The 15,739-nt window shown below is 44.7% G+C and overlaps 1 protein-coding gene across 2 annotated transcripts in view; it reads left to right on the top strand.

Annotated features, from left to right (window-relative positions):
* arhgef10 (Rho guanine nucleotide exchange factor (GEF) 10) overlaps nt 1-15,739 on the top strand; it is a 284,795-nt gene that overhangs the window by 102,174 nt on the left and 166,882 nt on the right. For both annotated transcript variants that reach the window (XM_080192046.1, XM_080192045.1), the window contains exon 9: nt 2,329-2,442. In XM_080192046.1, coding sequence (XP_080048172.1) covers nt 2,329-2,442 — 114 coding nt within the window. The remainder of the gene's footprint in view (nt 1-2,328; nt 2,443-15,739) is intronic.

Raw genomic sequence — 15,739 nt, 5'->3', positions numbered from 1 at the left:
CAGAGAATTCCAGAGATTCACCACCCTTTGAGTGAAGAAGTTCTTCCTCAACTCCGTTCTAAACCGCCCCCCCTTTATCTTGAGGCTGTGCCCCCTAGTCCTACTGTCCTTTCTGAGCGGGAAGAGTCTCTCCACCTCTATCCTATCCATCCCATTCATCATCTTATACGTCTCAATGAGATCTCCCCTCATTCTTCTAAACTCTAACGAGTACAAGCCTAGTTTATTCAGCCTCTCCTCATAGCTCAACCCCCTCAACTCCGGTATCAGCCTAGTAAACCTCCTCTGCACTCCCTCCAAGGCCAAAATGTCCTTGCGTAAGTGCGGCGACCAAAACTGCGCACAGTACTCCAGCTGCGGCCTCACCAATGCCCTATACAGCCGCATCAAGACCTCCCTACTTTTATATTCAATCCCCCTCACTATGAAGGCCAGCATCCCATTCGCCTTCCTGACCACCTGCTGCACCTGCAGGCTGGGTTTTTGCGACTCATGCACAAGGACCCCGAGGTCCCTCTGCACCATCGCCTGCTGCAGTTTTTCGCCACGTAAGAAATAGTCCTTCCTACAATTATTCCTACCAAAGTGGACCACCTCGCACTTGCCAACATTAAATTCCATTTGCCATTTCCTGGCCCATTCGCCCAGCCTATCTAGATCCTTCTGCAGACTCTCCACACCCTCCGCGCATTTTGCCGTTCCCCCAATCTTGGTGTCATCAGCAAATTTCAACACCATACACTCAGTTCCCTCCTCCAGATCATCTATATAAATGGTGAATAGCTGAGGCCCCAGCACCGACCCCTGGGGCACTCCACTAGTCACCAACCGCCAATCCGAATAGCACCCATTAACCCCTACTCTCTGCCTCCTATTTGACAACCAATCCTCTATCCACGCTAACACCCTACCCCCAACTCCATGCCCCCTTACCTTCTGCAATAACCTCTTGTGAGGTACCTTGTCAAACGCCTCTGGAAATCAAGAAAGACCACTTGCTACCAAATAAACCTGTTGGACTTTAACCTGGTGTATGAGACTTCTTACTGTCTTTACCCCAGTCCAACGCCGGCATCTCCACATCATGACTTCTATAACTTGCAGGACTAGATGTTCAGCTCTGGCTCCTTCAGCCCGTGACTGTATAACATGAACACAAATTTTAAAGTATTTTAAATACAAATTAGTACCTTTTGTTTGGATGTGGTCAACCATTTTAGAAGATCTTATTTGGCTCCATAGACGCCCTCCTACTTTGCACCATCATTTCCAATGTTAGTCAGTTGTGATATCCAGGTCACCTTCCAAACTGTAATTTTTAGATCAGCACTCGTTGCCGCTGAACACAAACTTAGAGAATGATAACAATTCTGCACCTCTGAAGTACTTAACCAGGCACCAAAGTGTAAGTTGTTGCCTGTGAACCTTTTCTTTAGGAGCCAGACAAAACCTGTTATAAGCTGTTATTATTGATTGTTGACACGTTATTCACTAACATTGAGCAGCTGTTTTCCAGCTGTTAGAATTGATCCGCTGGATTTTCAGCCAACTAAGTGAGATTTTAAAAACCCCAAAGGTTTCCTATTTTCTCTGAGTGAAGAATCACTTAAATTTGGTCCCATCCAAACCCTCCCATGGTAATTTTCTCCAAGATATTGTCTATATATCATAATGTTTTTGAATGGTTAGCATTATCACAGAAGAGATCTGTCAAACTAGACTGGCTCCATAAAGCTACACTTTGTGACATTACTAGAATCTTTTATTTCGAAGTTAACTGTGATTATAAATTGACTTAGTAAGTAACAGAAGGAAAGAAGTTGCATTCATGTAGTGCATTTCACAACTTCAGGATGTCGCTATGAAGCACGCTTGAAGTGTTAGTTGCTGTTATAATGTAGGAAACATAACAGCAAATTTACACACAGCAAGCTCCCACCAACAGCACTGGGTTAATGGCCAGATAACTTGTTTTAGTAGTTTTAGCTGAGGACACTGTGAAGAATTACTGTTCTTTTTTGAATTAGGGCCATGTGAAAACATAAAGACCTTCAGTACCATGTCTCATGTGAAAGATGGGAACTTCAATGGTACTGTTCCCTCCGTAATGCACTGGAGTGTCAAGCTGAGATTGTGCACTCAAGTCTCCAGACTCCAGTTGAACCCACTTTGTGACATAGACCTGAGGCGCTATTAAGTGAGCCATATCTGACACACAATTCATGCAAATTATTTTCTTAAATTTCAGTATTTTGCTTTTGTATAATAGGATATATTCACCCAGAGGTTACCAACTGTATGTGACTGAATCCGCTTCTTTGATTTTAGCTTTCGCAGGATCTAAGTCGTTTAAAAGAGCACTATGAGAAGAAGATGAAAGAACTGGCAAATGCTGTTGGAAGTGTGGAACTTCAGCAACTGAAACAGAAACAAGAGCGGAAGGTACTTTCTTCTGTAGGAACGTTTTATTGGGATTGAGCATAAGCACTGAACACAAGATTATAATATGGTTACATTGGAAAAACACGTTGACCTTTCCTGGAATAAAATTATAAGTATCCCTCAAAACTAGATTAAGCTTTTCCAAAATTGCCCGTTGATAGTTTATGCAAGTTCCCTTGTTGAGTTTTGTGTCAGATAGGGATGTTTGGAACTATGGCCCGAAAGTCACAATGTAATTTCTAATTAAGAATGTGTTCTTCTGGATGGAGAGAACCTCACCGCTTTGATATTACTCAGTGCATTCCAGAAATTCCTTTCCGTTGTGTAGATAAACACTGGATGATTATTAGTGTTGCTCGAGAATTGCTGAAAAAAGATATTTTTGTCTGTTGAGCTATCAGAACAATTCACAAGAATACCAATGAGAGGAAAAACAGGAACTTTATATTGTATGAGAAGAGAGCGCTGATCAACAATTGCATTTGGTATTCTTGTGAACTGTCCTGCTGGGAATGAATAAAAAGCTTTGACAATAATGTCTCTTTTACAGCAATACTCAAGTTCTGTTTATCAAATCATGATATATGTTTCATGCATATTTGGAAGAACCTGAAAGAGATGCACTTGTATTCAGTTATTGATACCACCGCCCATTTGAGAGGGAGAACTGACTGGTGGTGATTCATCCTGAGGATCACCACACCTCAGGTGAGGGGCAAGATTGAATAACCTCAGCCGAATAGGAATTGAACCTGTGTTGTTAGCTTCAGTCTGCATCAGGGACCAGCAATCCAGTCAACTGAGCTAACCAAGAATGCTTCCAGGGATGAGGAAGTTGGATAGATTGAAGCAGCTTCGGCTCCTTAAAGAAAAGATTAAGAGGAGATTTAATAGATGTGTTCAAAACTTGGACAGAGAGGTGGAGAGAATCTACTCCCACTAGCAGAAGGATTGTGAACCACTGGACAATGATTTTAAATGATTTACAAAAGAAGCAACATTGACATGATGAAGAACATTTTTTTGCAGCAAGTGGTGAGGATCTGGACTTTTTCTGCCTGAGACTGTGATGAAGGCAGGTTCAATTGAGGCCTTCAAAAACAGATTTGGATCATTATCTGAGGCAAAAGATTTAACAGGGCTGTGGGACTAACATAGGGGAGTGGACAAATCAGCTGCCCTAGCAGAGAGCCAATATGGCTTTCCTCTCTACTGTGACCATTCTAGGATTGTCTATGCCAATCTAGAACCCTACCCACCAACCACTCTACCTATCCTACTCACTTTGTTCCACCTATCTGACCTACTTAGCTCTACCTATCCTACCCACTTGACTCAATTACCCAGCTACCCACTCTACCACCTTACCCATTCACTGATTCTTCCACTCAGAAATTTATCGACATGCACACTGGGCCTTTAAACTTACTATACAGAAATGAGTGCCAGAAAAAGGATGCATGGCTTGTCTTTTCCCCCTAAATCTATAGTGGTGTGATGAAGCTCTCTGACAGGCGTGGCACTCCACCGTTCTGGAGAGGCCGGGCTCAGAAGATTAGCAATGAAATGTGGAGCAGTGCCTAGGCATGGAGAAGTTCAAGTGGAGTGACAAATGTGGGCCATTTTTGTGATTGGCAACTTGTGCATAGTTCCTCTACACCTGAGCTTGCTGCAAATAGCAAGTTAATAGATATGAGTTTCTAACCTTGGTATTACTTTTACAGCAAGATTTAGGCCATTACGTTGAGACGAAAGCACATACTTTGGCCCAGAATTTGAGTCATTCCACCCCCCCCCCCACCCCCCACCCCCACCCCCACACCCCCACCCCCCTCCCCACCCACTCCCCCCACCCCACCCACTCCCCCACCCCCCTCCACACCCACCCCACCCCCACACCCCACCCACTCCCCCACCCCCCTCCCCACCCACTCCCCCCACCCCCACCCCCACCCCACCCACCCCCCCACCCCCCTACTCCCCCCACCCCCCTCCACACCCACCCCACCCCCCCCACTCCCCTCCCCCTCCCCCCACCCCCTCCCCCACCCCACCCCACTCCCCCCCCACACCCACCCATGCCCGCACCCCACCCCACTCCCCCCCCACACCCACCCATGCCCCCACCCCACCCCACTCCCCCCCCTCCCACACCCACCCACGCCCCCACCCCACCCCACTCCCCCCTCCCACACCCACCCACGCCCCCACCCCACTCCCCCCACCCACGCCCCCACCCCACTCCCCCCACCCACGCCCCCACCCCACTCCCCCCACCCACGCCCCCACCCCACCCCACTCCCCCCACCCACGCCCCCACCCCACCCTCCCGCCCCGCACCCACCCCCCCTCCCCACTCCCCCCTCCCGCACCCACCCCCCCACCCCACTCCCCCCTCCCGCACCCACCCACCCCACTCCCCCCACCCCACTCTCCCCTCCCGCACCCACCCACCCCACCTCCCGCACTCCCCCCTCCCGCACCACCCCCACCCCACTCCCCCCTCCCGCACCCCCCCCACTCCCCCCTCCCGCACCCACCCCCCCCACTCCCCCCTCCCGCACCCACCCCCCCCACTCCCCCCTCCCGCACCCCCCCACCCCACTCCCCCCACCCCACCCCCCCACTCCACTCCCCCCTCCCACCCCCCCACCCCACTCCCCCCTCCCACACCCACCCCACCCCCCCACCCCACTCCCCCCTCCCACCCCCCCACCCCCCCACCCCACTCCCCCCTCCCCCCACCCCCCCACCCCACTCCCCCCTCCCACACCCCCCTCCCACCCCCCCCACCCCACTCCCCACACCCACACCCACCCCCACCCCACTCCCCACACCCACACCCACCCCACTCCCCACACCCACACCCACCCCCCCCCCCCCCCCACCACCGACACCAGCTGGCTCACAGGCAGGGGGTGGAGTGTAAAATAGCTTGGTCCCACCCTGACTGGAAAGCTTGCTCTGATTGAAGTAAAGACTAATTTGGCTGTAAACATGTGACTACAAAAATAACAAACTGAACAGTTTTTTAAATCATTTCTGTGTGTTTCTGGTAAAGATTAGTATGTTTGTAAACACAGTGCTGAATATACTGGGGCCTTGAATTCTGTGTTTCTGTGAACTATTCATGCTTTTGCTCAAATCTTGGTTGAATCTTCTCAAAAGATAAAAATGAACAGCCATCATGTGCATATTATGTATCTGCTGTCCAGTTTTTATCAGTTCGAGGGTTTAGGTACAGTTCATCACCAATCTGCTCTACATCATTAACTTTAAGCCTTTTTCTCCCTTCTGTCAGTTAATGTTATTTTCTATGCTGTAATATTTCCTCTTATGAAATGAGGTATACTTTTGTGGAAGGTGTCTTGTGACACAGCCCCTGTATCTTCTGAAGATTCATAGTTGCAGGATCATGGCAGTTCTTTTAACCATTCAGCTTCAAAAATTTCTTAAATTTGTCAACCATGATTCTTTGAACAAATGTATAAAATAATGAAGGGTTGGAACAAAGTAGATAGAGATTCTTTGCAGTGACTGAGATCGAAGAGAGAAAGCTGTCGTCTGCTCAGTCTAAAATCTCTTAGATTCAGTTGCTCAGTTATTGCTTAAAAAGCTAAAAGTGATAAGTGCTTGTCATTTCTGCTGTTGATACGTTAAAAGATTGATGTAATAGCTGTCAATTAACCAATGTTCTCCATTCTGTGCATCTGTTTCAACAGATTAAAGGCTTGGCTCTCTGGAGATTGACACTTCTTTCCCCTAATCTATTTTGTTGATTGTTTATTTACACAAGATGAAGTAATGTCAGGTGCTTGTAGTTTCTATTATTGATACTTTAAGTGTGCAGTTGATTGCCAAAAGAGTCATGGTGACAGCAGATTTTTAGAAAAGATTATGAATTACTTTTTTTTTGGAAGATTTTCAACAAATGGCATTGTTAACACAGAGTTTCATTGTTCTATAAGGAGTGTATACTGGATGTATGGGCTTAAGTCCAAGCAAATCCCCTGGAGCTAAGTTTGTGCCTTGCCAGACAGTTTCTGTTCAATCTGGCTCACAGATCTAGGAAATTTCCTGACTTCCATTACTTATCGCTAACATGAAAACCATGCCCTGTATCTTTTTTTAAAATTTAGATTGATCATTATTATATTTTGATTAGTGTTTCCAGTTGTTTCACTTCCTTATAAATTATTTGTCATATTTCACTGAATGAATTCAGTCTTTACTTTTGGCCTGAAAGCCAATGGATATGGAAGGCAGTTTGGATTGCACTGTAATTCTGTTCTCCCTCTGCCCTGTGGATGGTCAATACTTCTCACGTTGTTCACCTGCTGCTTAAAGCAATACCTTTCGCCACAAACCCAAGAGAACTATTTGCAATAAATCCCAACATTCATCCAATCATAATTGTCAACAAGCTGTTGTTCAGTCTTGGTACATGTCATGGCAGTCCCTTATGCCACTTGTTAAACAAACAGTAATGTGATTTTATTTTCTCATTACATTTCCTGTGGTAATTCTCTCATGTTCTGCTGCATGATTCTATGAGTACCGGCTGCTCCCTGGTAGCTAATTCAAATGCGAATCTTACTGCTATGTGTTTGGAAGCTATTTGATCATTGGAAACATAACAAATGGTTCTAACCGTATCCTCACTGGACATCTGTGATCAAAGATGTGCCTCCCTCTCACGGATGTTTCCTGCCTTTCTCATGCTTGCTCTTGCTCTCACATACTTAGGGCCTTCCACTCTTTTTTTGTTCTCTCTCTCTCTTCGTATCTCAAATGGGCTCCACTCTTAGCAACAGAGGCAGGAATCCAGCCATTGTATTTCTTGATCCAACCTCACACTTACTAAGGAAAAGTTGTTCCCAATGTTAATCCTTGTTGATCTAGGCTAATTTAATACAGAGTATTGAACCACAACATCTCACAGGGGATTTTCTTTTGCCAGTACTTCTGAGTTATTCCAAGGAGACCAAGAGAAGAAGGGAGCGTGGTGGGAGCAGGAATGGAGGGGTAGCCACTCAAGCTGCACAGTGGGGGAAGTCTGAGCCAACTGCAGTGGAAATGTCACTTTCCTGCCATCACAGTAATGGATATAGCATTCACTGGTGCTGATTGCTGGATTTTGTTTGGGTTGTGAGCCAAGGCATGTAAGTGAAGTTAGGATATTGACCCTAACTTGGTCTCACTGAATGGCAAAACAACCACGATGAGTTTAATAACTTAATCCTGTTGAATCCTGCAATGAAGCTAGAGTCTCTATGTCTCAATGCAGAAGACAGCCATTTGGCCCATTGAATCTGCACTTACTCTCTGACTGAGCATTTTACCCAGGCCCTATCCACGTAATCCCATGTATTTATCCACCTAATTTACACATCTTGGGACACCAAGGGAAATTTAGCATGGCTAATCCAACTAACCTGCCCATCTCTGGACTGTGGGGGGAAACTAGAGCACCCGGAGGAAATGGTAAACAATAATTTCAAGCGTTTACAGTAATTAATAGATATTTTAATCAGTGTGAAGCAAAGGTAAAGGGGAGGTTATTTAGAAATATACAGTTATGAGATACCAATTTGAGAAATAAGTTACCAATATCAAATCATTGATACTCAGCTCATTCTTTTTGTAAAACAGATAATGTACAGCTGATTACCAGAATTCTGTCAATTCTGAGAAGGGTAACTCACCTCCTGACACCCAAAAGCATGTCCTGTTGCAAATTATCTATCTTTACTGTTCATTTTCTCTATTATCCAATCATCCAAAATGTAGAGAGAGCTAAAAGCATCAACACATATTTATTCCTGAATGTAAGAAGTAAGCTCAAGGTTGCCTGCAGTAAATCATGCCAATGAGTTAAATGGCTGCAACAGGATCTATTTCTTTGTAAGCTGATGGTTTAATTGTTTCCATTAAGTCATCAGTACCGACAATGTAGGAGACAATTAAGTGGAATAATGGCCTGGATTTTGCAGTAAGTAAGCATGCTCATTGTTGACCTGTTGCTCACACTGATGTAGCCATTTCTGGGGCATTGATTTAACCTTTTCCAGCGTCAATTTAAATCTGGCACCAATTGAAAGGGGTTGCCTTGGCACAAAGCAAGCAATCAATCAAATTATTCACACGCAGCAAGCCAAGTAGCTAACAGTACTTTAATCCTCCACTTTAAATGTACATGTTTAAATTGTAAGTAAATAAATGTAAAATTAGCTTTGAGTCTGTATGGTGTTTAGCAGTAATTATAAGGTTAGTAAGCTGTTAAAAACACAGCTATACCTTAATCAACAAGTATAAACTCTGAGTTTTTTACAGCAAAACTTGAAAGTTTGTGCTTCCAAAGGAAAATCTGTAAGAACCTCTACAGCTCACCATACCATGGTGGAGTAGTCACTGACAGCAATTTCTGAATTTCCACGTTATTCTGCACATGTCCAGATTCTCAAAATTGCTGCCAGTTTTGGTGAAGGAATGATGGTATTTCATCATCACCTCCTCAACTCGGACCAATATTTATCTTCTATCTTTTCTCCTTCCTTAACGTTAGGAGAAACAAAACCTAATTTTTTTGAACTTTAGCTCCCTCAAGTGGAGACAATCTACCTTAATTCTGAAATTGTAACATTTCTGAGTCAAACTAACAGTTACTTCAGTTACTAATCTAGTTTCTGACATTTTTCTGGTTTTCAGCTGTATATTATCAGTTGAACCATAAGGGTCTACTGGGTATCAATGATTTGATGTTGTTAAATTATTTCTCAAGTTGGTAGTTCATGACTGCAAATTTCTAAATTACCTTCCTTTTACCATTCCTTTTACTGATTAAAATATCTGTAATTACTGTTAATGCTAAAACTATTGCCTACTGTTACTGCTGCACAACATGCCCACACATCTCCCCAGTGAACTCAGCATGTTTTGTGACTGACTTCTCAATACAGTAATTCTATACCACATGGTGTGAAGAAAAGCTCCTGGTATGTGACCCAAGATCAAGATTGATGTTTAAGAAAATCATTCAAAGTTATTTAAAGATATATAATATCAGAAGATACACAGAAAGTGAACTGAGCCAAATAAGTGCTGTGGCTACACAAAGGCGGATCAGAGGCTGGGAATTCTGAGGAGAGTAACTCACCTCCTGGCTTCCAAAAGCCTGTCCGCTCTCCACAAGCCACTGAACAGGAATGTGATGGAATACTCTCCACTTGCCTGAATGAGTGCAACCAACAACACTGGAGAGGCTTAATTCAATCAGGACAAAAGCAGTCCATTAGATTGACACCCCATCTGCCATTTCCAACACTCAGTCCCTCCACCACTGATGCACAGTGACACCATCTACAAGATGCATTGCAGCAACACGCCAAGGCTGCTTCAAAAGCACCTTTCAAGCCTACAATCTCTGCCACTCGAAGGACAAGGGCAGCAGGTGCCTGGGAACACCACCACGTGCTCTCCTCCAAGTCACAGAGCACCCTGACTTTGAACTGTACTGCTGTTTCTTCGTGGTTGCTGGGTCAAAATCCTAGAACTCCCTCCCTAACAGCATTGTTGGTGTTCTTACACAACATGAACTGCAGCAGTTCAGGAAGGCAGCTCACCACAACTTACACGAGGGTCATGAAGAATGGGCAATAAATGCTGGCCCAATTCCTGTCCCTTGAAAGAATTAAAAATCAATGCAGCATTTGCATGTCAGGATTGCATTAGCACATGATTTAATTACATAGCTTCACAGGTCATTTCATCATATACACAATAGGGGTAATCAGTGATTTGTGTAAATTAACTTACACAAGCTGTGTCACAATCTTTCATTCTTTGGTACTGACAAAGTACATGTCATCAGTGTGGCCCAATGGGCCTAGATGTCCACCAGCACAAAACTGAAAAAAAAAACCAACGTGTACATATTGTTCAATAAAAATATAAGATTGTATGTAATATGATAATTTCTTCTTAATGTCCAGCTAAAATATCTGAGCTGTAATCGCAGGGTTTGAGATTCCTTACCCCTGCAATGTAATGACTAAATCTGATTCCCTTGTTACAGGTGTACTATAAAATATTGAAAATACAAGATTATATTTAAAGAGAAAGCAAGTACGAGAGGAGAAAATTGCTCTCTGAACAAGGATTCAAAGGGGGCGATTTTACCATTCTTTTTCTAAGTGCTGGGTAGACTTGAAACTGGGACAATTTCAGATCCAATCCCTTTGGGCTGTTTTCAGCGCCCGCGCCACCACCATACGCTCCCCCCCCCCCCCCCCCCCCCCCGCCTCCAATATGCATTCTCCCTGCAAAAATATCAACAAGCCTGTTGCTCGCTGCAGAAGCCTGAGGGCAGGGCTTAATACCCCCAAAACCTTGCAAGGAAGGTAGTGCACATGTGTACGCCTCTGATGCTGCACATGTGCATTAGCAGTAGCAGGTTCTGACAGACAAAGAGAGAGCTGCCAGGCCCCTGCTACCGAAAGCAGCCTGAAGCAACTCCCCAACCCCCTCCCCTGCAATCGAGGGTGCCCGTGGCCTGAGATGTAGCCCCTGCCGCACAGACCGATCATGGACCCTCCATGCAGGCCCCACCAATCACTGCAGTGGCAGTGAGTCTCCCCTCCCTCCATTTCCACCCCCATCTACCAGCAGGCCCCCTCCCCTCATTAGTCCCACCTCTACTGGCCTGCTGCATTAGACCCGCCCTCTGGCACTGCCCGGCAGGTATTGCCCAGGTGTCAGGGTGGCACTGCTAATCTGGCACTTAGCAAAGCGGCACCACCCCCTTTCCCTTGGTCTCCCCAGGGGGCTTCAATGGCCTCTGGTTCCACAGGCGAGGCCAAGTCAACTGCTCCCTGTTCATGGAGAGCATGTCTGTTCCTCGCTGGCATGAACCTTTCCTGGAGAGGTCATAAAGAGGGGCTAACCCAGACAATTGAGTGCCGGGCTCACTAAGCAGATATAAAACAGTATTATAATAAATCTTAATATGTTAGCCTGCCTCCCACCTATTTCCACCAAGAGGCTGACTGTGCCGGAAATCCGCCGCGATGGTAAAATCGCCCCCAAAGTGTTTACCATCGGGGCAGATTTGCAGTGAAATACACCGTGCTCTGGCACAGGGCCTCCAAATAACAGGGGGCCTCAGAGTCCCTCACAGCCAATCAGGGACAGACTACTCTGAAATCCCTTCCAGAATTTGTATGTCAATTGCTCTGCTGAGCCAATCAGAGAGGAGCTCTTTGGAACTATATTACCTATGTGGCCTGCGGCACTGTGCTCCTGTACAGTGAGGAATGGCAGTATGCCATCAGGAGAGACCCAGTTCATGGTCCCTGGTGGGAGTTGCAGTTATGACACCTGCAGCAGTGATTGCCACCCAGCATTTGAGAGTTTGAATCTAGGAAGGTACAAGCTGACATGGTGAGGCTGGAGTGGGAGATGCACACGAATAAATCCCAGATCCAGGCAGCGCAAACCTGAATCGCAGCTGTTTTACCGCCTCCATCCTTCAACCCCCATTCTCCCTTTGATCATCCCCCACTCTTTACATATCCGTCACCCCCATCCTTCAGCACCCTTCATATTCTTCAACCTCCATCCATCTTTCTTCAGCCCTCCATTCCCTCTCCTTCACCCCATCCTCACCCCTCCATCTTCAGTGTGAAGAGCGTGTATGCGTGCGTGTGTATAAGACTCAACCACACTGCTGTGGGTCTGGAGTCATATATTAGTAAGAAGTCTCACAGCACCAGGTTAAAGTCCAACCAGTTTATTTGATAGTAAACTCACAAGCTTTCGGGGTTGCCCCTTCATCCTGACAGAGGGCCAAACCCCGAACGCTTGTGGGTTTACTATCAATTATCTGGTTGGACTTTAACCTGGTGTTGTGAGACTTCTTACTGTGTTAACCCCAGTCCAATACCAGCATCCCCACATTGTGATACATTAGGCCAGACTGGGTAGGGACAGCAGATTTCCTTCCCTAAAGGACAATAGTAAAGCAGATGGGTTTTTACAACAATCGACGATGGTTTCATCGTCACCATTGGACTTTTAGTTCCAGATATTTTATTGAATTCAAATTTCACCATCTGCTATGGTGGAATTTGAAGCTGGGTCTCCACATCGTGCCTGGCTATTGATTACTATCCAGTAACAATACCACTACTACTAAATACCAATACCACTAAAAATATTTTTTAGTTTTATTAATGACAAGTAGGCTTACATTAATACTGTAATGAAGTTACTGTAAAAATCCCCCCGTTGCCACACTCCAGTGCCTGTTTGGAGTACACTGAGGGAGAAGTTAGCCCGGCCAATGCACCTGACCATCACATCCTTTGTACTGTGTGAGTAATCCCAAGCACTAGGGGAAAACCCACGCAGACACAGGGAGATCGTGTATACTCACAGACAGTGACCCGAGGCTGGAATCAAACCCGGTTCCCTGGCACTGTGAGGCAGCAGTGCTAACCACTGTGCCACCATGCCAACCATTGCCATGGCAAAACTTTGAGTTTTGTTACGTCCTTTGAAAGATTTAGCATAGTGATTAGGATTGAAGAGTAGGATATGCCTGAAAAGTAAATATGAATATACATTTTACATTTACACTCTGAACTTGTGTGCGAATGAGTCCCAAGGGTGTGAGTAGGTGTCATTGTAGTGGAATATTTCATATGCTGCAGTCTGTGATTAATGCGGGACACATTGGAAGTTTGTTGAGGGGGAGATAATGAACAATGCCTTGCACTGTTAATTATATACCTTATGATGGACATCTGCTGGCCACAAAACACATTCGCTTTGTGTTCTTTTGTGCAGGCCTAATAATACTCTATTGTAGCATATTTAAAAGGTGGGAGTGAGCAGCATAAATTCTGCAGTAGTAGACATGAAAATTTGTTGTTGGAGACACTGAACATCTGTTGAATGTGTTTGCCGTGCCGCTGTACCTTGTCATCTAATGCTTTAAATCAGAAGCCAAATATTTAGTTGCTGTAAAATATTGGAAAAAAGTAAATCACTGCACCAATGTACAGCTTTTGAGAACAAATTTAAGCAAGTGTTGAGTGCTAAGATTTTCTGCTACTTTACTTACACTGATTTTCTTTGCAAGCATAGAAATTAATGGACATTCAAATTAAAATTACTTTGTTTATCTAAGGGAAAGTCATTGAGATTAATTACTTTAAAATTGACCAGACCCTGAACTGACTGCTCTTGTCACAGGTTAATAAATGGATAAAATTATGGAGTACTGAATTTATATTTGCAATTATCCTGGTTCTGGACTGACCAGTCATCTGCATGTGAACTGTGAGGAAATTTCTCATGTAAACCAGAACTCCAAAGTGACTAGTTACTAATAGTTCAATTTATTTTAATAAAAGCAACCTGCAGCCCTCCAACCTAATTCCACCCCCATCATGAATTCTGAGCATCAGCTGTCCAATTATATGTGATTTTGTTTTTTCCATTGTCTGTTAACCATCAGTTGTTAATTCTCACTGAGTAATTCTATAGCAACACAATTAGTTCACACAATATATCCTTGCGCATGAAGTGGTGACGCTAATGGCTTTGAGACAGGGGACCAGCTTTCGACTGCAATTTGGATTATCTGCTGTGAATAATGCAAAATTCAACCACATCTAATAAGCAGGAGATCCATAAAAACTTGCAGCACAAAGGGAGGCCATTTGGCCTGATGTGTTATGCTGGCTCTTTGAAAGAGCTATCCAATTAGTCCTACATGGTTTTTCTTTTCTCATAACCCTGCAATGATTTTTTTAGCATTCATCCCTTTGGGCAGTTCATTCTGGAACATTCTCATAACTCACAGATCACCCAGAATCCATTGAAAGAGAAAAAGAGTTAACATTTCAAATTGATGCGCCTTCAGCAGAACTGGAAGACATCAGCAAGATGTAGCAAGTTTTCAGCAAGTACGAAAGGCCAGGAAAGTGGGGAGGAGTATGGGAGTCGAGAAACAAGGTTAGGAGAATTGAAATGACAAAATGTGTGATGGTGCAAGGCAATAAGAGATGGCAACAGGACAAATAAATATAACGATGGGGTGAGAGTTGTAACTGAGAATAACAGCATCATCACTAACATCAGACATTTGGACAAAAAACAGGGGCAAAGATTTTCATCTGAAATTGTTGAACTTGCTATTAAATCTGGGAGGCTGTAAAGTGCCTAATCGAGAATGAGATACTGTTCAATAAGCTTACGTTGAGCTTCGCCCTAACAATGTCGGATGTTGAAGAGTGGGAGTGGGACACAGAACACAAATGACAAGAATGTTTCACAAAGTGATCATTAAAGCTATGGTTGGTCTCCCCATTGCAGGGGAGACCACATCATGAACAGCAAATGCAGTTTGCTAAATTGAAAGAGGTATAAGTAAATTGCTTTTTCAACCAGAAGTTTTGCAGAAAGGGTAAAGTAAGAGGGACAGGTATTGCATTTTGTGTGTTTGCACAGAAGATGCCATGCAATAGAGAGGAATGTTGAGGGTGATTGAGGAGTTGACTGGCCCTAACAGGAGCTAAAAAGTTGTGCGGAGAGTGAAGGGAGAGAACGTAAGTTGTTTGGTGGTGGCATAATGCTGGTGGCGTTGGCAATGATGATCTTTGAATGTGGGGGGGAAATGAAGACTAAAGGAATCTGACTGTGGTTTTGAAAGGAAAGGGCAAGGAGTGAGAGCAAGAAATGGTGTTTCTCACTAGAGCTCAGTGTAGCCTTGAGTAACTGCACCTCAACTCTTGATGATGCACTTTCCATCCTTCCAGGCTCAGCATTGAGTTCATCGGTTTCAGATCACAACCTATTTCCCATCTATTTAGGACAGCTGCTGTTGGTAAAAATTCTGTGATTCCTATTTATGTGTCCTCTGGATACATTTTTCATTTCATTTTACTTGTTCCATACCTCCTTCTTTGGCTTTGCACAATTGTATTTTTGTTGTTTCCTGTGGAACTTTAGCTCACAACATTGATAGCTTGACTTGGGTAATTACCAAGCTCAATACACCCACCTCAGGAAAAATTGCTATAGGTGGTAAATTTTTCACTTCGGGGAGTGGGTGCAGGATGGAGCCGGGCTCCATCCCCAGACATAGATTGGGAGTGGCCATGTGGACCATCAAATGCCATTACAGGTTATTTGAAAGACCTGCTTTGTCCTCTGCAACTGCATGTCAGTTGTGTTGTTAAACAGTAGGTGCTCTGGCCTCTCTGCTCCCACTCCCCATGCCCATACATGCTAA

This window comes from Carcharhinus amblyrhynchos, chromosome 7 (assembly GCF_965287045.1).
Source record: "Carcharhinus amblyrhynchos chromosome 7, sCarAmb.v2.hapA, whole genome shotgun sequence".
NCBI classification, from domain to species: domain Eukaryota; kingdom Metazoa; phylum Chordata; class Chondrichthyes; order Carcharhiniformes; family Carcharhinidae; genus Carcharhinus; species Carcharhinus amblyrhynchos.
The sequence above is the reverse complement of the archived record's forward strand: the minus strand, read 5'-3'. Positions and strand labels throughout refer to the sequence as shown.